Here is a 22598-nt window from a genome sequence, read left to right on the forward strand (position 1 = left end):
TGTCCTCCTCTGTGAAGTGTTTGTTCAAGTCCTTGGCCCATTTGTTGATTGGGTTATTTGTTTCTTATTGTCTAATTTTTTGAGTTCTTTGTATACTCTGGATATTAGGGCTCTATCTGAAGTGTGAGGAGTAAAAATTTTTTCCCAGGATGTAGGCTCCCTATTTACCTCTCTTATTGTTTCTCTTGCTGAGAAAAAACTTTTCAGTTTAAGAAAGTCCCATTTGTTGATTCTTGTTATTAACTCTTGTGCTATGGGTGTCCTATTAAGGAATTTGGAGCCCGACCCCACAATATGTAGATTGGAGCCAACTTTTTCTTCTATCAGACGCAGAGTCTCTGATTTGATATCTAGTTCCTTGATCCACTTTGAGTTAACTTTTGTGCATGGCAAGAGGAGGGGATTCAGTTTCATTTTGTTGTATATGGATTTCCAGTTTTCCCAATACCATTTGTTGAAGATGCTATCCTTCCTCCATTGGTTTTTTTGTTATCCCAAATCTCTTGGATGTTTTTCTCGTGATTTTTTTACCAGCCTATCTGAGTTGGCTAGACTCTTTTCAAGATGATATATTTTGTCTTCATTATCTGACGTTCTGGCTTCTACTTGCTCCACTCTGTTAGTGATACTCTCAATGAGTTTTTAATTTGGTTTATCGTTTCCTTCATTTCTAGAATTATTGTTTGATTTTTTTTTATAATCTCCATCTCCTGATAAAGATGCTTAACTTCTTCTTTTATCTGTTTATGTAATTCATTTTCAATGTGATCTTTCGCTGTTTGGATTTGCTGTCTCGTATCCTCTTTAAGGTTCCTTTCCATCTGTCTAAGGTATTCCTTGAGTTCTTTATATGGCCATTTTTCTGATAACTCTAGGTCCTCCTGAATATTTAGGCTGTCCTTCATTGTTTGTACTCCTTTTCTTCCTTGCTTTTTTATGCTGCGCATGTTACTTCTTGTTCTGTTTGACTGCTGAGTTACTGTTTACTCTTATAAATTTATTTGATGCTTGGGAGGAAAGATATTAGAAGGGAAGGGAAGAAGTCACTAAAGAGAATGAGAGTAGGCAGGTAGAATTCAAGGAAGGGGGAATAAGAAAATTGAAAAGAAATGAAAAGACAAAAGAAAAAAGTGAAAATAAATAAAGAAAGAAAAAACGAAAAAACAAAAATTTAAAACCAAAAAAAAATTATAATGATAATAAAAAAATGGAAATTAAAGTTTAAAAAATAATAGTAATAATAATAAAATAAAAAGAATTAAAAATTGAAACCATTAATAAAAAAGTTAAAGAACAACAACAACATCAACAACAAAAAAATGAAAATAAAATAATTAAAAAATAATAATAATCATAAAAATAATAATAATAATAAATGCAGTCATAGAGCTCGATTAACTTCTCTTCCAGTAGGTGGAGCTGTGCCCACTGGGCCAAGCTTCTCTTCTATATAGGTGGGGTCCAATCACTGTGCAGCAGCTCTTCCTCCCAGACTGGGCGGGTCCCCAATCCTGAGTGCCTAGGGCCTTCTCTTGTGTCCAGTCACTTCCCCACTTTTCCTCAAGCCAGGCCCCGCTCACCTGTGACACTCACCACAATACTGGCTACACACCAGGTCTGCTGCTCCTGGGAGCCCTGTTTTCATGGATGCCTGGGCACACTCTCCCTGTTTGCCTCCCTCATACCCTAAGTTTGTAGAGCTTGGGGCTGAGAACCCCCAGCGAAATTGTTTGCCCTCCGGTAGCAACTCCCCTGGTAGCTGGTGCAAGAGACCTCAGTTGTCAGCACTGGTGGGAGCGGTAGCCGGGAGTTCTGCGCCGCTAGTCCTGCGTCACACCTGATTCCCTCGGTCTGGCTACCGTGCTCGGTTGGCTTTTACCTCTGTGAGTTCAGACGGGCTGACTAGTTATTTCAGCGGGATCGTCCGTGCTGAGTCCCGAGAAGCAGGCAAACTGGAGCTAGAATGCAGCTGATCTGGGCTCGGTGTGATCTGAGAAGGCCAGACTATTCGCCCCGGATCTACTTCAGCTCAACATTGCCTAGTGGTCCTGAGCAAACAGCATTTTGATAGTTTACTTCTTCCTATGCCCGCACAGCTGAAGGGGTTAGAGACTTGATCTCTCCACGTCCGCCGCCATGTTGGATCACTTAGATTTTAAATTGTCACTCATCAGCTGTTCCATTTTACTCAGCGGGTCGGCGTCTCACTCGCACAGTGAAGAGTCTGCTCTAAGGTGCTCCGCAGGAAACAGCGGCTGCGGCAGTGGCCCAGCTGCGGCCTTCAGGACCCCCGGGGAGGGGGTGCGGGCTGGGGGAGGGGAGGTAGCGCCTCGGGCCAGGTGACTGGGCACATGAGACTGGGCGGGGGAAAGAAATTGAGGTCCAGATTTAGGGAGTGAGCATGGGAGGATAGACGGCAGGGGAGAAGCAAAGCGGAAAGGCGGAGAGGAGAAGGCAAAGGGGCAGAGAGAGCCGGGCAGCTCGGGGGCTGCAGCCTTACTGCTCACGCTGGAGTCGTGATGGACTCACTCCACCTTGGCTGGAGTCCTGACGGATTCACTCCACCTAGGCCCCTTTCTTGACACGGTGCTTAGTCTTTGTCGACAGATCTCCTTTAATGATCTTTACTTTTTCTTTTAAGACGCAGCAACACACAGAGCGGCTCACTCCCTTCCCGCCGCCATTTTAGTAACTCCTATAATCTTGATTAAATCTTATATATTCATGCAATCTCTACATTATATCTCACAATTTGTGTACTTATTCCAGTCTTTTTTCCAGATATGATGGAGCCTACATCCTCCTACTTTTCTGGATACTGTATGTGCTTGATTCTCTTGCAAATGATGACATTAACTTCAGGTAAGAACATCTACTTCTTCCACATCAGTCTCAACTGTAGAAAAAATCTAATGTCCTGTTAACTTTTGGGGGGAGCTTAAAGTTAACACTTCATTGGAATATCAAGAGAAAGATTGATAAACAAATGAAAATCAGCAAATCTTCTTAGATCCATGAAAAGTGAGATGACAGGAAAAACCATTGATCCCCAAATCAGAGAGACAGACATGCGCAGAAATGTACTAGAGCAGAAATCCATAAGCAGAAATCTCTGGGGAAATCAGTACCAGGATAGGAAAATCTAAACTGTAATTCTTCAATTGCTAGAGGTTAGGTGTGGGCCTGTCTGAGCCAAAGACTCCAGTGAAACCCATGGCAGGCAGGACATTTATGCTTTTTACCTCCAGGGTTTCCACTAGGTTCTTACAGTAAATAATTGGAGAAAATTTCTTTGTGCTTCTAGTAAGGAGAAGAGAAAAGTAATAATTCTGGTACATACTTGTCTTAAATTAGTACTGTCTTTAAGAGAAACTATTTTGCCAGAGCCCAACCTTTTGGAGTTCCATGACCTAAGTAACTTGGGGGAAAGGAAATATCTAACTCCAGGGTCCTCTATCCATCCTGTCCCACTTAAGAGGGGGCAGCATGCAGAGAAGCACTCAGGAAGCTCACTGCCCAAGAGCACAGGCTCACCCAAACTGAAATCTAACCAGAGAACCACAGCATGCTTCTCCTCCCCCCAAACTCTGTCACCTCATCACTAAAAAGCTTTCACCAGAATTTCTCTTACTCATACACTATATTTGGCTTTCCACAAAAAATTGCAAGATATACTAAAATGCAAATCCATAATTTGAAGAGAGAGAGAGCAAACCAGATTCAGATATGATGGGGATGTGGGAATTATCAGACCACGACTTTAGAACAACTATAATTAATATGCTATGGGGCCTAATGAAAAAAGAGTAGATAAAATTTAAGAACAGTTAAATAATGTGATATGAATTCTAAAAAAGAATAAAAAAGAAATGTTAAAAATTTATATATAAATTTATATATTTATAAATATACATAAATACATATAAATTTATATTAAAAATTATATATATATTTTATATATATGCATATAAATTACCCCAAAGAAACTCTGTTAGGTCAGTTTTAGAGTTGTGTTATTAACTCTATTGAATATATACTTCTCTTTCTATTTAAGCTTTTTCATACTATTACAAATTTAGAAAAAAATAACCAATTTTTGTAACAAAATCTTGAGGTCAAAGTAACAAAGATAGCCCAATAAAATAACTTTCTAAAATGATGTATTTTATGGTTGGAGGTACAAAAATGATTTGTAAATATTGAAAAATCATTAGGCTTTATATCAAGAATGTACCAATGGCTTAGAGCTATCAAATGACCTAGCTGTGACCTCAAGTTGAGAGAGGAACACTGTCGTGAGCTTCAATGAAAGAATTGTCTCCATGGTAGCAGATGCAAAAATATACTAAACAGAGTTATATGTGGTCAAAATTGCCTAAAGGGATTTACTTGGAAAAGATGGGAGGAGATTGTAATGAAAATAGAGACGGAGGAAAAAAGACAGAGTTTGACTTCTGTGAGATGGTTAATGGAGCATATGCGACGGAGGATACATCTGGTTGTCACTGACTCCTTGCTCCTCACACTACCTCCTAGATCCATACCCACAGGGCATCGTTGCACTGAAGGCACCACACACTGAAAGCAGTTCTGAGAGTGCTCCTTGGTGCTCTGTGTAGATTTGCTTGGACAGTGAAAGTCTAGTCAGGCCGTTATTTAGGTTGTTTTCCTTGGAAGAAATGAGGTTCTGCTGAAATCAGGTTCTATTAGATTTGCTCATTGAAAAGTTTTACTAAAAATCTCCTCTTTTTATTTTTGTAAAGCAATTCTTGTATTTTTGAAGTCTTTATACATTTAACAATAATTTCAGTGAAATCTTTAAAATATGTGTTACCATAACTTTAATATCCTCATTTTCTGTTGAATGCTTTGATTTCACATTTTATTTTGCCTAATATACCTATTGTTATTCTAGCTGTTAAATTACCAATGTTAACTTATGATTAATTCTCATTTTTTGTTTATTTTTAATTAGATATTCTATTAAAGTTTTTATTTAGGCTAGTAATTTTTCTTATTCCCATACAAAAATCAAAACAATGTTCTTTTATAGTGAGTGTGTCAAGCTAAAAATGTATTTGCTCTCCCCTAAAGTTCTGTGTCTTATCACTTTTTCTTCCTTCTAAAAAGGAAATTTAGGGCTGGGGTTGTATCTCAGTAGTAGGGCACTTGCTTTGCACGCTTGAGGCACTGGGTTTGATCCTCAGCACCACATAAAAATAAATAAAGGTATTGTGTCCATCTACAACTAAAAAAATTTTTAAAGGAAATCCATATGAATATTTGAGATTCTTTTATATACGTATGAAGTGCCTTCCAAGTAAAAATTTTGGAACAATAATTTTCGTCCCAGCAATACTACATAAAAATCCTAAATTTTGCTCAAATGGTTTTAGCTGCAAAGCATTGTTAAATTTCTATTATTGATGATGTACTCTACTGTTTTTCCTACTCTCAGAAACATGCTGTAAAATAATAGAGATTATAAGAGATAAAGATTAAATTAATATGCTTTCTAATTTTCTATTGTAGGAAAATACACATAACATAAAATCTATAATCCTAACCCTTTTACGTGTATAGTTAAATGGCATTAGATACATTCATTAGGTTGTAAAACTATCCTCATCATCTATTGATAGAGGACTTTTCATCTTGTGAATCTGAAACTCTATACTCATTAAACAATTTTTCTGGAGCCTATTTAAGTTGTGAGACTTAAATAGGCTCTAGAGTTTTCCAAATATTTACACAAGATAGATGCTACCCATACGGTTGTTTGGGGAGTCAGGTTGCTGGTGCTTCCTACTCTTCCATCTCCCAGAATCTGCCAAATGAATATAGTTTTGAAAGTCTAATGAAGTAGCATTGGTTTTTCCAAAAAATAAAATATTGGTTTAAGCTGAAGGAATGTGATCAGAGCTGGACATTTAGATCAGCTTAGGTCTGCTGGGCAGAATTTTGTGTGTCCTTCCAAGTAGTGTCTAGCAACAGGGTTGTTACTGGTTTATGACTTATTTTGGTTTTCTTTCTTCCTCCACAGAGAAACTGATGGTGACTGTTCCCAAAGGGCACTTGGTGGCTAGAGTAGGAGGACAGGCTGCTCTCAGCTGCCAGTTGTCCCCACCACAAAGTGCAGAGCACATGGAGGTACGCTGGCTCAAGGGTGACAATTCCCAGCTTGTTTACCTATACAGAGGCGGTCATGAAGTAAATGGAGAAGCTGCCCCTGAATATGTAAATCGTACAGAGTTTGTGAAAGAGGCCATGGGGAAGGGTAAAGTGACCCTCAAAATTCATAATGTCAGCATTTCTGATGGTGGACCATACAGGTGTTCATTTAAAGATACTGACTTCAGTGATGCAGCCGGCATGAACCTAAGCGTGGCAGGTATGTTGTTTGTGGAACGTTGTACAACAAAGCTCTTTTGACACAATAAGCTGAAATATGAGGAAAATTATCTCAATGCTTCTTATTTATTTTTTAATATTCTAAAAAGTTTCAAGTATTATAAGTCTCGTATATCTACTGCAAAAATACACTCTGCAGTGAATAGACATTACAGAGTGATCAGTTGATCTGACTTGCAAATGGAATGTAGATTTGATTTACGAATTTTAAATTGCAGTACACATGATTGAGACTTCTTCCTTTCAACTTGCCAATCCAGCCTCAATACAATAACTGTCTGATGGTTCTTTCTCATTTCCATCAGCACTTGGCTTGGAGACACAGATTCATGTCCAGGTTCCTGTTAGTGATGGACTCGTGGTGGAGTGTAACTCGGGAGGGTGGTTTCCACAGCCCCAAATGGATTGGAGAAACAGCAGGGGAGAGGTCGTTCCACATTCATCAAAATCCTACTCACAGGATGGAGCCAGATTGTTCCACATGAAGATGACTCTTCTCCTCAGAAACCGGTCAGAGAGCATTATGTGCTATGTTTGCAACCCTGAAACAGGGGAAGAGAAACGAACAAGTATCATCCTAGCAAGTGAGTGTTCCATCTTTAGCAACTTACTACATTCACAAACACCCTTTGAATGTGACTCTTTATCATTGTTATGGGTTTTGGTAATATGGATGTTATCAGATGCTTAGAAGAAGGATTTAGAAGAAAATATTACAAGAACAATGACAAATCACAATTGAAACATACATTGAGCTTTAAAGGCTTTTAATGTTCATTGTTTCATTAGACCCTATTTATGTGTCAGTTTAACAGAATTCTAGCTCAGTTACTTAAAGGATGTCATTGATCTTTCTGATCTATGTTTTTTTTATCTTAGAAATGAATACTATCATATTTCATGATTTTTTGTGAATCTTAAATTTTTAGCAGCAGGAAAAACCTTTGCCTACTGTCATGCAATATTTAGCATGAGTACTACTATTTTAAAATTCATGAAAATTCAACAAACAAGAGAGATTATTTTGGTTATTGATAATTAGATGTTGAGAGATGCCAATAGAATCAGGAGTAAGCAAAATGTGGATCTAAAGCACACTGGTTATTTGCTTATTGCTCACTTCTTGGAGTCATTGTGGATGGATGTCAAAGGCCAGTCAGGAGAAGGATGTTCCCTGTGTGCAACAAAGGAACCCTTAGGTAATACCTCTAAGGAGAAATGAGGATTGATTATAGGAGCAAGGTAGTGAGTGGGGCAAATGTACCTTCAGATGTCACTTCATGGATGTCATTTCTGTCCTCTCTTTCAGGTGCCCTCTTTAATAAGGACGACCTTGTAATGAATCTTATAATTTATGTTCCATGTATATTGTTTTTTTTGTTGTTGGTCTCCTTGGGCCTTTCCTTTTCCACAGAAACAGGTAACTGATGCAACAAGGGGGTGATTGTTAATGGCTTTAGCTTGATGGCTAAATCATATGTAGGCAAAGCTGAATGACGTTTGTCTTCCAATATCATGTGTCACATGGGAAGATTTGTGGCTTATTTTCCAGTTTAGAAATGTTGAGCTTGACACCTCTTAACTATGGACTTCCCAAGACAAGGCTTCTTTTTGGGGATGAGGTCAGTATAGATGTCTCCTGATGTTTTCAGACCCATGGTTACTTCTGTACCCCTTCAGGGTATTAAAGGAGTAAAAAAATGAACACTGAAAATTGAAGGAGTCCTTCCCTCTTTTAAGAAATAATCCATAGTTTCTCCAAAGGAAGAAGTAAGAGTTCTGTTATCCTAAGCTTGCACAATATTAGGAAAGTTGTTTTTACTAGAGTGGGAAATTATGCTGGAGACAAAATTAACATAAAAAAGCAAACAACAAAAAAGCAAGAAGGAGAGAAAGTATGTGCGGTTTTAATGTGTCCGGCTGCCTCTCCGACCCATGTGTTGTGGGCCTCTCAGTTTTGCATAGCCATAGCACATTCTGCCCTACACAGTGATATTAGGTGGCTTAAATTCATCAGGTAACTGCTAAAATGTGGAAAGAGGAGCTGTGCCTGAGTGTCAACAGGACAGATATTAACAGACCATCTCATGGACTGAAAATAAACCACAGAAACAAACAAAATAATGTTGCTTCTTCACCCAACAGAAGTCACATGAAAGTCTTATGTTTCTAGAATTTTCAGAGTAGAAATGAAGTGATGTGAAATGTCAAAGATGCCATTACCTTGTTAAGAAACTACACCCTTATTTTGTAAAGACCCCATTATTTTGTAGAATAATATTAGAAAATACTCTAATGCCACCGGCCTGTGAACCACATACTCTCACATGGGCCAGTCACAGTGGGAGCTGTGAGGGCACAGAGTGGCTCTGGCCCTGCACCCTAGAGGAGAGCCCCTGATGATCCACTCACACCAGACACTAATGCCCCATCCTTGTGCAAGAGGCTGTGTCCTCCAGGAAGAACCCTGAGCTTCTACTCATACTTAAAAGCAAAGTGCAAAGGTCAGCCCAGTGAACACTTTGCACGGGACTCACCATCTCTGGAACCAAGTTTATTATGGATGGATTTGTTCAATAGTGACTTCCATCTCTAAGTTAAGGAGTTTTAAGGCCATCTGGGTTTGTGTTTTCAGTGCCAAGGTGAAATCCAGCCACAGGACTTCTTATCTACCCAGAGATGCTTTATGAGCATTGGTGAGAGGTACTGTTGATGTTTTAAGTAAGGAAAGCTGCCCAGCCACTAGGTCTGGACCTCTCTTTTCCCTCACAGCTTCTGGTGGTGCATCCACACTCAGGGCCTGAGGATCTCTCACTGTCTTCCCTCTTGATCCAGCTCCAGATGCTCCTCCTGGACACCCTTTCAAACAGGGATCACACATCTCTCAGAGGGGTGTGCTGTATTTTAGGTGCCACCACTGGTTCTCTGTGTCTCTACTCAGCTGCCTACATGATTGTGTGGCTCTTTTCCCCACTCATGGTGAGGTCAGCAGTGCCGTGGAGAAGTTGTGAGCTATTCCAAGGGACTCAGAAGCAAGTGCCTTGTGCTGAAGCACTGGAAGCCAGCCTCTGGGTCAGTTTCTGATTTGCCAAGGGAAGTTTCTTTGACCTTCAGAACTAAGTCTCACACTGAGACTGACTTTCCTCCTAAAAACACAACAAAATTGAGTAGAAAGAAAACAAGGGCAAGAGTGATGATTTCTGTGCAAAGATTCGAAAGGTTTAAAAGAATCAGAATCCTAAAAATCAATCAAATATGATAATATCAATTAAGAAGTAAAGGAAATAGTCCAATCTAAATGAAATTGATTCAACTTCTACATTAAACTATTCAGTGATAAATTAATCTTGTCAGTATATAATTTTTTGGGGAGGGTACTGGGGATTTAAATCAGGGGCACTTGACCACTGAGCCACATCTCCAGCCCTATTTTGTATTTTATTTAGAGACAGTGTCTCACTGAGTTGCTTAGCACTTCACTTTTGCTGAGGCTGGCTTTGAACTTGAAATTCTCCTGCCTCAGCCTCCCAAGCCACTGGGATTATAGGCATGTGCCACTGCCCTTGGCTGTTCTTTTACATCTTAATGTTTGGGGAGGTCATTGAGTCATGAGACAGTCTAATTCATAGTGATTGTGTGAAATTTATTGCCTTTGGATGTCAAAATCACTTCCACACAATATGTCTAATTCTGAAACCAGCCTTCTCTGTTTTTCCCATGAAAGTATTTTAGAGACTTGAGTTCTCTGAAACTACTTGTGAACTCTATAGATAATTAAGCTTTACAAAAACTATTTTGGAGTCATTCTTTTCTGGAAGGTGATATAAATCAAAGATTAAATGTTTCAGAGATAAATAATTTAGTGGGAAAACATTTTCACCATGTCTGTTTAGCTTGTAACCATGAGTACCTGGACAGGGCATTTAAGGTCAGAGGTATGAAGTGTGTTTCTTTTACCATTTAAGAAGCCAGATCTTTCCTGGTCCCTGAGTCTGTGGATCCTAGGAAATTCTTTCTTTTAGCCAGGTCAGTTTTGGCACAGCTACCCTGTCGAAGCCTGAATCTTCAGAATCTCTAGGAATCTTCAGAATCTCTAGGAATCTAGTTATCCCAGCCAAGTTAATTTTCTGCTGAAGTAGGTGGTACAAATTAGGAAAGAACACACCTCCTAGCTCTACAGGATCTGCACACCTAGTCTAATGGGACTTGCCACCATCTACAAACCAAACTCACAGACTAAGTAAGCCCTAAGTTGAGATGGCATGGGACAATAACTCCTGCTTTTTCAGACAGTTGTCCTCAGGCTAGAGATGCCCCAGATTCCCATATTCCTCTTTGTTAATCTAACTCTCTTTAAAAAAAAGCTGTTTTTACTGTTATGCATGATGGTAAAATGCATTTATGCATTTTGATATATCATACAAAGATGGAGTATGATTTCTAATTTTTCTAATTGTACATGTTGTAGAATCATATTGGTAATATAGTCATATATATGTATACATAAAGTAATATAGCTGTTTCATTCTACTATTCTTCTTATCCTCATGTCCCTGCCATTCCCTCCCTTCACTCCCCTCTACTTAATTTAAGGTAACTCTATTCTTCCCGAGTACCACAACCCTATTGTGAATTAGCATCCACATATTATAGAAAACATTGGGCCTTTGGTTTTTTGGGATTGGCTTATTTCACTTAACATGAAATTCTCCAACTCCATCCATTTACTAGCAAATATCATAAATTCATTTTTCTTTAAAGCTGAGTAATATTCCATTGAATATGTATACCACATTTTCTTTATCCATTCATCTATTGAAAAACACCTAGGTTTAGCTATCATGAATTGAACTTCTATAAACATTGACATGGTTGCATCACTCTAGTATGCTGATTTTAAGCCATTTGGGTATAAACTGAGGAGTGGGATTGCTGGGTCAAATGGTGATTCCATCTGAGTTTTCTGAGGACTCTCCATATTGCTTTCTATAATGGTAGCACCAATTTTCAGTCCTACCAGCAAAGTATGAGTGTACCTTTTTCTCCACATTCTTGACAACATTTATTGTTGCCTGTATTCTTGGTGATTACCATTTTGACTGAAGACAGATGAAATCTTAATGTAGTTTTGATTTGCATTTCGCTAATTGGAAGAAAATCTTTACCCCATGCACCTCAGATAAAGCATTAATCTCTGGGATATATAAAAAACTCAAAAAACTTAACACCAAAAAAACAAATAACCCAATCAATAAATGGGCTAAGGAACTGAACAGACACTTTACAGAAGAAATACAAACCATACACAAATATATGAAAAAATGTTTAACTCTCTCTCTTCTAGAGGGTATATGTAAATGTCTATTTACAGGTCCTCCTCAATGTCTTCGTGGGTTGAACTCAATGACTGCTCAATTCCTGTTTTGCATGATCTGTTCTGTGACACTTCTTACTGTGTATGTGCGATTCCGGATTAGAGGTAAGTGGGGTTAGTAGTGGTGGATGCTCTTGGTTGCTCTTATTTTCCTTAAAATCTACCTCTTGGTATTGCTCAGTCAAGCCTATGTGAGGCTTTCATCAGCACCAGGAGGAACTGTGGTCTGGGTGGCATCTCAGAGGATCAAATTCCAACATTGAAGTTGTTGTGGGTGTTAAGGACAAAAGCTGCTCTGACTGTTTTCAACAGTACAGGGGACAGATCTCCTTCTGCTACATATTGGCTTCAGAAAATAGGGTTGAATCTAGTCACTTTTTAAATATTTGGGGGGATTCACTTCCTTGTTGGTGAACATCCATGACTTCGAGTCAAAATTTCTTATCCATTTGCGTCTTAGAATCTACATTAAAATACAATGTCAAATATAAATATTCTCCTTCCAGCTCCAATACTAATATACACCCAAAATTTGAATGCAATTTCTGGAAGTTTATGAAACCGAAATCCTTCTGTGGATCAATTGTTTATGAAATATGGTCATTATTTAGAGGTAAAATTAATGAAGTAATATAATCATATTATATTAAATTATATTAAAAATGTGATTTTGACACAATTTTTCATCATGTAGAGGCTAAGGGAAATGTATAGGCAGGACAGTTTTATCACTGACCAGAAATACTTTTGTCTCATTTGAAGCATTGCTTCCAAATCATAAAGGACAATTGTAGAGTTACAGTGGTCACCAGCAGGGGGCCCTCTGTTGCCTCATTTTCCATCTTCTTCTTAGGTAGGCCTTTGCATAGACCTGCCTCAGAACTTTTGAAACCAATGAATAAAAAGCCCCATTCCTAAGTGTCAAAGGAAAATTAATACACTTACATTAAAAAGACAAGCACCCAATTACAACTGGGGGCGGGGAATGGAGCACCTAAGCCAAAGTTCACTGGACATCTTCATTTCAATCAAGTGAATTCTCACTCTTGAAGATTTTGTAGGAGGAAATGCAAGGAGCTGAGAGACCAGGGCACAGAATGCCTCCACCATTTTACTTCCTTCTTCCCAATTGGATGCATTTTATTTCTTTTTATTGCCTTATTGCACTTATTAGGACTAAGATGAATAGAAGTCATGAAAGTACTATGGAATTCCTATCTTTCAGTAAAATGCTGAATAGAAGTGGTGACAGTGGCATCTTTGCCTTATTTTAGTTCTTAAAGTTTCAATTTCTCACCATTGAGTATGGTGTTACTTGTAGGTTTTTTTTTTTCTATATGGCCATACATGGTATTAAATTCTTTATTTCCTTTTGAGTTACTTAGTATATAAAAATGTAACTGGTTTTTGTAGGTTATTTTTATCCTGAGAATTTTCTGAATTCATTTGTGTGTGTGTTTGAATGTATATGTGTGTGTGTGTGTGTGTGTGTGTGTGTGTGTACATGCATATGTGTTGGAAGGGGTGGGTAAGCATGTGTAGTCTATATTTTGTTGGATCATGACATTTGCAAACAGATGTAATCTGTAACACATGTATGTTAAAATAAGTTCCTTCTAAACCTAATTTGTTGACAGGTTTAATTTAAAAAGGGTGTTGAATTTTGTCAAATCCTTTTTTGTGCACATAATAGGATGATTTTATGATTATTATTAATTTTATTAATGCAGTGTATCATACTGATTCTTGCTTCCCATAACCCATTCTTGCTTCCCAGGATAAATCCCACTTGGTTGAAAAGTTTTGTTCTTTTAATGTACTGTTGAATTCACTTTCCTCAATTTTTCATTGGGGACTTTTGCAAATGTGTTAATCAGTAATATGGACCTGTGTTTCTTTTTGTTTTTGTGGTATTTTTTCCTGGCTTTAATATCTGGTGATGCTGGCTTAAAAAAACAAAGACTTTGGTAGTTATCCTTTTCTTCCATCTTTTTGGAGAATATAAGAAGGATGGGTTGCACTTCATATGTCAAAATGTACCATACTGACACATGTATCTAAAAACAGTAAATTTAAAAAGGGTTGGGTATTAACTCTTTAACTGTGTGGCATAATTCGCTTCTGAACCAAAGGGTCTTGAGATTCTCTTTGTTGGGACTTTTTTGATTATTGATTTAATCTGTTTACTTGATCATGATCTGTTTGGCTAGAGTCAGTCTTGATAGGTTATGTGTGTTCCCTCTAATTTATTTATTTCTTCCAGGTTTTCTAATTTGTTGTTATATAGTTCCAGTATGTGCCCCAAATCCATTCTACTCATCCCAATATTCCCCAAATTTTCATCCACTTACAAGGTCAACTCAAAGTTGATGATAAAGAGGAGAGTAACAAAAGGATATTTAAAATTCATTTTATGTAGCTGTTTCAAGGATTAATTGAATTAGTCCATTGTAAGTGGTAAAATAATGATTCTAAAGGATAAATTCTAAGTACAAGTAAAGTTAATATTAAATGTCATTCCTGTACATTCCTTCCCTCTAGTTCATTCTCATATATTTCCTAATTTTTGCATCTTTCTCAGTCTCTATTTCAGATCCTTTGTTTTCCTTGTACAATAGCTGGATGACAGATGTAATAATTGTAGTAGCTATCCTGACAGTATTTTTCACCATACTAATTGGATACCTAATATGGAGTCTAAGAGGTAAGTGAACAGGAAGAGTCATGACTCTTTTTCCTCATACAAATTTAAATAAATACAAATTTATTTTACATTGCCTTCTAAGGCCCCACTTTATAGCTTGTTTGTAGCCAAGGTTTTCACCTGTTTCCCAAGAGGATGAAAGGTTAAGTCCCCAAATGTGTTTACTGAAGCTATTCATTAATATTCTTTGGACAAATTGTAGTCTGCCCCTCTCTGAGTGAGCTTATTTCTATTCTGTCTAAAATAAAAGAGTGACTCAGCTTCTTTTGCCCAGTCTTTCAGCTAATAAGACACAGAATCATAATTCTGCTTCCCAAGTTTTTCATTCTCCTCCTATTATGTAGACAGAGTTGACATCTCTTATTTCTGGCACCCTTCCCAAAAGAATGCAATTCAGTTCTCTCCAAGCACATTTTGTGTTAGATAGATCAACTTACCCTCCCCCCCTTTTTTTTTTTACATATTTAATTCACTGAAAAAATTCTAAGATTTAATCCTACTTAAATGTCCTTGGCCTCCTTCACTCCACCTCCTTGAGGGAAGTTCACTATTCTACACTTCTGTTCAGCCAGAGAATCCCAGGTGGTAGGTATTAAGTTGGAAATGACTCATTTTATTCTCTCGTTTTATTTCTAAAATGTTGTTTCTAATAGAAATGAGAGTTAACATGTCCATACATATGAGATTCCCCCGACACCTCTTATAATAAATCTGCAATTCATAAAGCCATAAGCAATATCCATAGTTTTCCTGTTAAATTTTCCCTAAGGGCCGAGTATTAAATCAACATTGACTATATTATGTGTATCAATAGATGTTAGAAGAAAAAAAAATAAGTGTATAGAATTATGAGAGGAAAGGTATTTTTTGAGTTCGCAATTTTACCTATTTCAAATAATTTCTCATAAATAAAAGCAACAAACAGTTAAGGATTTATAAAATGCACTATGACTGTTAAGTCTATGAAAAATTGTTCCAAAATGGAAATCAGAATATTAAAAATATATTAATGATATATAAAATATAAGTAAAAGAATTCAGTTAGAACTCAAAAATTAATTTAAAATAAAGGTCATGTTACTGTTGTATAGTAAGGCTACTTGAAGAAAGGAATTTGAGAATATAACTAGCCCTCTGTATCTGTAAGTCCACATTCATAGATTCAAACAACTGCAGATCAAAAACATATTTTTAAAATTGTGCCTGTGTTGAACACGTAGAGACATTTTTGTCATTAGTCTATAAATGATATAGTATAATAACTATCTGCTTAGTATTTATGTTACTAAATGATTTTATTTTTTCTTTTTAAATATTTATTTATTTATTTTGCATTACAATTCTTAATATACCATTATATCATAATTTATCATATCTCTGATTATATAGAAGGTATGTTGACACCAAATTCACATCTTCATACATGTATTTTGTACAGTGATGAGGGTCTCTTTTCACAATCCATGCTATTCCCCTTCTCCCTCCCTTTCCCTCCCACCCCTATTCCCTATCTAGAGGTAATTTTCCTCCCTTGCTCTCCCTACCCAATCCCATTTTGAGTCACCCCCCTTATATCAAAGAAGACATTCGGCATTTGTTCTTTTGGGATTGGTTAACTCCCCTTAGCATAATCTTCTGTAATGCCATCCATTTACCTGCAAATGTCATGATCTTATTCTTTTTTATTGCTGAGTAATATTCCATTGTGTATAAATGCCATATATTTTTTTTATCCATTCATCCACTGAAGGACATTTAGGTTGGCTCCACAGTTAAGCTATTGTGAATTGTGCTGCTATAAACATTGATGTGGCTGTGTGTCGGGGTTTTTAGCCCCTGTCTCCTCCTGACCAGTGGGAGAAGCAGGAAAAGCATGCCCCGACCAAGACAAGCCAAGAAAGGTAAAGGTCGACTGGCCGCCCATCCCAGCCCTCCCTCCCGGGAGGACAATCAGACGTGCCAAAGAGAACCTCAAAGCACGATCTCATTTAATAAGGAAGTACACACAGCTTATATACTGCACAGGAGCCAATCAGAATAAAGGTCAGAAGGGTGGAGCAAGTTCACGTGTACACTCGTCCCATAGTCTCTAAGGGAAGGCACAAGCTATCCATGAGGGCGGAAGAGTCCTGGACCTATCCTGAGGTAGTCCGCCTCCTTCGTCACCGCCCACAGCACCTCCTCCTGGCTGATCGCCAGGAGCCATCCCAGCCACATGTGCAGCCTCAAGACCAGGAAGCAGGCAGCTATGCCCTACAGCTGTGTCCCTGTATTATGTTGTTTTTAGGTCCTTTGGGTATAGTCCAAGAAGAGGAATAGCTGGGTCAAATGGTGGTTCCATTCCAAGGAATCTCCATATTGCTTTCCAAATTGGTTGCACCTATTTGCAGTCCCACCAGCAATGTATGAGTGTGCCTTTTCCCCTGCATCCTCGCCAGCACTTGTTGTTGTTTGTCTTCATAATGGCTGCCACTCTTACTGGAGTGAGATGGTATCTTAGAGTAGTTTTAATTTGCATTTCTCTGATTGCTAGAGATGATGAGCATTTTTTCATATATTTGTTGATTGATTGTATATCCTCTTCTGAGAAGTGTCTGTTCAGGTCCTTGGCCCATTTATTGGATTATTATTATTATTCTTTTTGGTGCTTATCTTGTTGAGCTCTTTATATTCTCTAGAGATTAGAGCTCTATCTGATGTGTGAGGGGTAAAAATTTCTTCCCAGGATGTAGGCTCCCTATTCAGCTCACATATTATTTCTTTTTGCTGAGAAAAAACTTTTTAGTTTGAATCCATCCCATTTGTTGATTCTTGGTTTTAATTCTTGTTCTATAGGCATCTTATTAAGGAATTTGGGGCCTAGCCCCACATGATGAAGACTAGGGCCTACTTTTTCTTCTATTAGATTCAGAGGCTCTGGTTTAATCCCTAGATCCTTGATCCATTTTGAGTTAATTTTGTGCATGGTGAGAGATAGGGATTCAATTTCATTTTGTTGCATATGGATTTCCAGTTTTCCCAGCATCATTTGTTGAAGATGCTATCCTTTCTCCAGTGCATGCTTTTGACACCTTTATCTAATATATTATGTATATTTGTGGGTTAATTTCTGTGTCCTCTATTCTGTACCATTGGCCTACTAGCCTGTTTTGATGCCAGTACCATGCTGTTTTTGTTATTATTGCTCTGTAGTATAGTTTAAGGTCTGGTCTAGTGATACCACCTGTTTAATTCTTCCTGCTTAGAATTGCTTTAGCTATTCTGGGTCTCTTATTTTTCCAGATGAATTTCCTGATTGCTTTTTCTATTTCTATGAGGAATGCCTTTGGGATTTTGATTGGAATTGCATTAAACTGTGTAGTGCTTTTGGTAGTTAGGCATTTTAATAATATTAATTCTGCCTATCCATGAGCAAGGTAGATCTTTCCATCTTCTAAGGTCTTCTTCTGTTTCTCTCTTCAGGGTTCCATAGTTTTCATTGTAAAGATCTTTCACCTCTTTTGTTAGGTTGATTACTGCTGCAGTCTGGCTGGGCACAATTCATGAGCCACTTATCAAGCAGAAACGAACTTTATTTTTAGAACACACACACCACACCACAGGAGCTCTTCAGGAATTGCCTCAGAGCCCAACTGCCACCACCAGCTTCCCACAAGCCTCTCAACCCCCCCCACACACACTCCTCCTGCTCTTGTGGCCAGCTGGCTGGGTCCTGTGGGCGGAGCCAAAAAAAGTCCCCCAATGAGCAGCTCCGTGGTCTGAAAGGGCAGGGAAACAGCCCAATGAGCATCACCACAGAGGAGCCAATCAGCTGGCAGCTGGAAGTTTGCTGGGGCCCCTTCAGCTGTGGCTCTCAACAGATTACGAAGTATTTTATTTTATATATTTTTTAGTATATTGTGAATGGGGTAGTTTTCCTCATTTCCTTTTTCAGAGGATTTGTCACTGATATATAGAAATGCCTTTGATTTATGGGTGTTGATTTTATATCCTGCCACTTTTCTGAATTCATTTACTAGTTCTAGAAGTTTCTTGATAGAGTTTTTTGGGTATTCTTGGTGTAGAATCATATCATCAGCAAATAATGCTAGTTTAAGTTATTTTTTTCCTATATATTCCTTTAATTTCTTTCATCTGTCTAATTGCTCTGGCCAGTGTTTCAAGAACCAGGTTGAATAGAAGTGGTGAGAGAGGGCATCCCTGTCTTCTTCCAGATTTTAGCAGGAATGCCTTCAGTTTTTCTCCACTTAGGATGATGCTGGCCTGAGGCTTAGCATAGATAGCTTTTACAATATTGAGGTAAGTTCCTGTTATCCCTAGTTTTTCTAGGGTATTGTACATAAAGCAGTGCTATATTTTGTCAAATGCTTTTTTGTCATCTATCGAGATGATCATATGGTTATTATCTTTAAGTCTATTGATGTGAAGAATTACATTTATTGATTTCCCTATGTTGAACCAACCTTGCATCCTGGGGATGAATCCCACTTGATCATGGTGCATGATCTTTTTGATGTGTTTTGTATCCAATTTGCCAGAATTTTACTGAGGATTTTTGCATCTATATTCATTAGGGATATTAGTCTGAAGTTTTCTTTCTTTGAGGTGCCTTTATCTGGTTTTGGAATCAGGGTGATATTGGCCTCATAGAATGAATTTGGAAGTACTCCCTCTTTTTCTATTTCTGTGTCTATTGTGACATTGCCTTTTCATCCTATATGCTAGTAATTTGTCTTCTCTCTCTTCTTCTCTTCATTAGTGTAGCTAAGGGTCTATCAATCTTATTTCTTTTTTCAAAGAACCAACTTTTAGTTTTGTCAATTTTTTCAATTGTTTCTTTTGTTTTGATTCATTGATTTTAGCTCTGATTTTAATTATTTCTTGCCTTCTACTGTGTTTGCTGCTGATTTCTTCTTCTTTTTCTAGGGCTTTGAGATGTATTGTGAGGTTATTTATTTGTTGGCTTTTTCTTCTTTTAAGGAATGAACTCCATGAAATGAATTTTCCTCTTAGTACTGCTTCCATAGTATCCCAGAGATTTTTATATGTTGTGTCTGAGTTTTCATTTACCTCTAAGAATTTTTAAATTTCCTCTTTGATGTCTTCTTAACCCAGTGTTTATTCTGTAGCATATTGTGATGTAGGAATTTTTCTTCCTTATTTTATCATTGATTTCCAATTTCATTCCATTATGATCAGAAAAAATGCATGGTAGTATCTCTACTCTCTTTTATTTGCTAAGAGTTGCTCTGTGACATAGTATATGGTCTATTTTTAAGAAGGATCCATGAGCTGCTAAGAAAAAAGTGCATCTGCTTGATGTTGGGTGATATGTTCTATATATGTCATTTAAGTCTAAGTTATTAATTGTGTTATTGAGTTCTATATTTTCTTTATTCAACTTTTGTTTGGAAAATCTGTCCAGTGGTGAGAGAGGTGTGTTAAAATCACCCATAATTATTGTGTTGTGGTCTATTTGACTCTTGAACTTGAGAAGAGTTTGTTTGATGAACATAGCTGCACCATTGTTTGGGGCATATATATTAATGATTGTTTTGTCTTGTTGGTGAATGGTTCCCTTGAGCAATATGTAGTGTCCTTCTATATCCCTTTTGATTAACTTTGGCTTGAAGTCAACTTAATTTGATGCGAGTATGGCCACCCCTGCTTGCTTCCGAGGTCCATGTGAGTGGTATAATTTTTCCCAACCTTTCACCTTCAGTCTGTATATGTCTTTTTCTATCAGATGAGTCTCCTGTAGGCAGCATATTGTTGGATTTTTTTTAATCCAGTCTACTAGCCTATATCTTTTGATTGGTGAGTTTAAGCCATTAACATTTAGGGTTACTATTGAGATATGGTTTGTATTTCCAGTCACATTTGCTTATTTTTGTTATTTAACATGATTTGTTTTTCCTCTTTGATTAGTTTTTCCTTTACTGTACTACTCCCACTGTTGGTTTTCATTGTTATTTTTCATTTCCTCTTCATGTAATGTTTTGCCAAGGATGTTTTGAAGTGCTGGTTTTCTAGCTGCAAATTCTTTTTTTAACTTTTCTTTATCATGGAAGGTTTTTATTTCATCTTCAAACCTGAAGCTTAGTTTTGCTGGATACAAGATTCTTGGCTGGAACCCATTATCTTTCAGTGTTTGAAATATGTTGTTCCAGGATCTTCTAGCTTTCAGGGTCTGTGTTGAAAGATCAGCCATTAATCTAATTGGTTTACCCCTAAATGTAGTCTGCTTCCTTTCTCTTGTGGCTTTTAAAATTCTCTCCTTATTCTGTATGTTGGGCATCTTCATTATAATGTGTCTTGGTATGAATCTTTTTGTGATTTTGCACATTCGGTGTCCTGTAGGCTTCTAGGATTTGGATTTCTGTTTCATTCTTCATGTTTGGAAAGTTTTTAAATATTATTTCATTGAACAGATTGCTCATTCCTTTGGTTTGGACCTCTATAACTTCCTGTATCCCAATAACTCTTAAATTTGGTCTTTTAGTGTTATACCATATTTCTTGGATTTCTGCTCGTGGTTTCTTATCAGTCTCACTTAGCTGTCTATGTTCTTTTCCAAATGATATACTTTGTCTTCATTGTCTGATATCCTATCTTCTAAGTGTTCTACTTTGCTGGTGATACTCTCATTTGAGTTTTTCATTTGGTTTATTATTTTCTTTATTTCCAGGATTTCTGGTTTTTTTTTTTTTTTTTTTGGTATAACCTCTATCTCCCTGTAGAATTAATCTTTTGCTTCTTGGATTTGTTTATGTAATTCATTGTCAAAGTGATCTTTCATTGTCTGCATTTACTGTCTAATGTCTTCCTTGAGACTCCAGATTATCTGACCCTGTATATCCTGAAATCTTTATCTGACATTCCTTCTGCTGCAGATGTTACCTCTTCTAATGTTGAATTGACCTGCATTGTTTGTGGTCCTTTCTTTCCTTGTCTTTTCATACTGCTCATGTTTCCTTCCAGCTTTCTGTAACTGTTGTGTTAATGTTTTTCCCCTATATTTTCATATTGCTCTTGTATAGTTCCAAAACCTCTCTTTTGTGAAGAAAGACAATGTTACCAGTTCCCAATATCAATAGTACATCATCTATGAGCAAGTTTTCATTATTAATACATTTATAATTAGACTCCATGTCTACAGATGTTGGCTTCAATTATTATTTAAAATATAGTCATTAGCTTCATAAAAGGCATACCATTTCTGGTGGTGTATAGAGGACTTAGGGTCAGGTGTAGGATGTTATGTTAAGGGGGAAAGGAGTGAGGGTATGGGGTTAATCTAACTTAGCAACTTTGGAGGAGAACTCTAATGAATAGATGGGTAATTTACAGAAGAATGTAAAAAATCAAACTCCTATCTGTATTTAGAAAATTTCCCTATGTATAAGTAGTAAAAGTTAGGAGGTTGAAAGTGGGATAGATGGATAAAGAAGAAAAAAATAGCAAGGAAAGTAAGAAAAAAGAGAGAGGGAGAAAGAAAATAACAAGAAAAAAAGGGGGGAGTTAGAGCATATGAAATTCCTCTATATTATATTATTCTGGTGATTCAGTTGTTAAAGTCCTATTTCATGCAAAGTTCTTGGTTTCACATATGTTGAGGTTGTGAGGACCTGAGGCGGAAGGGTAGAGGAGAATGGATGAGAAGAGAGAGAGAAGAAAAGAAAGAAAAAAAGAAAAAAAAAGAAAAGTCTCTTAGAACTCTGCTTTCTTTTCTTCCAATAGGTGGAATTGTCTATTCCTGGCTAAGTCTCTGTGCTCAGGGTGGTGGAGGTAGCCAGTGTGAGAGGACTTGAACTTCTACCTGGAGCCTCCCTACTCTTAGTCTCTGAGATGGAAACCAGGTGCCTGTACAATTGCTATTCTGCGTTGATAGCTATGTCCCCCAAAAGCTTGTGAGAAAAATCTTGAGTTATCTCAGCTGGAGGTAGGGGAGTTGGAAACCACATACTTGATCAGCTGCAGAACTGCGCTGGTAGCCACGCCCACTGATAGATGGCGAGTAAGGTTTTCCAAGATGGATTCAGTCTGTTTCCTGTGTAGGGTGTTTGGTGAGCTGTGGGGGTGCTGGGGTGACCTTGTGCTTTGTCCAGA

At 37.5% G+C, this 22598-nt stretch overlaps 1 protein-coding gene across 1 annotated transcript; it reads left to right on the top strand.

Moving 5' to 3' along the window:
- Positions 1-2783: 2783 nt before the first annotated feature.
- LOC308655547 (selection and upkeep of intraepithelial T-cells protein 8-like) lies at positions 2784-22300 on the top strand (the record flags this gene model as incomplete). The annotated part of the gene is made up of 7 exons (XM_081305618.1): positions 2784-2862; positions 6044-6391; positions 6717-6995; positions 7721-7831; positions 11756-11890; positions 14367-14489; positions 22230-22300. 7 exons carry the CDS (start codon positions 2784-2786, stop codon positions 22298-22300), a joined length of 1146 nt encoding a protein of 381 aa, XP_081161744.1.
- Between the last annotated feature and the right edge of the window lie 298 nt (positions 22301-22598).

The sequence above is a fragment of the Spermophilus citellus genome (assembly GCF_964194105.1).
Source record: "Spermophilus citellus genome assembly, chromosome: 9".
Classification (NCBI taxonomy): domain Eukaryota; kingdom Metazoa; phylum Chordata; class Mammalia; order Rodentia; family Sciuridae; genus Spermophilus; species Spermophilus citellus.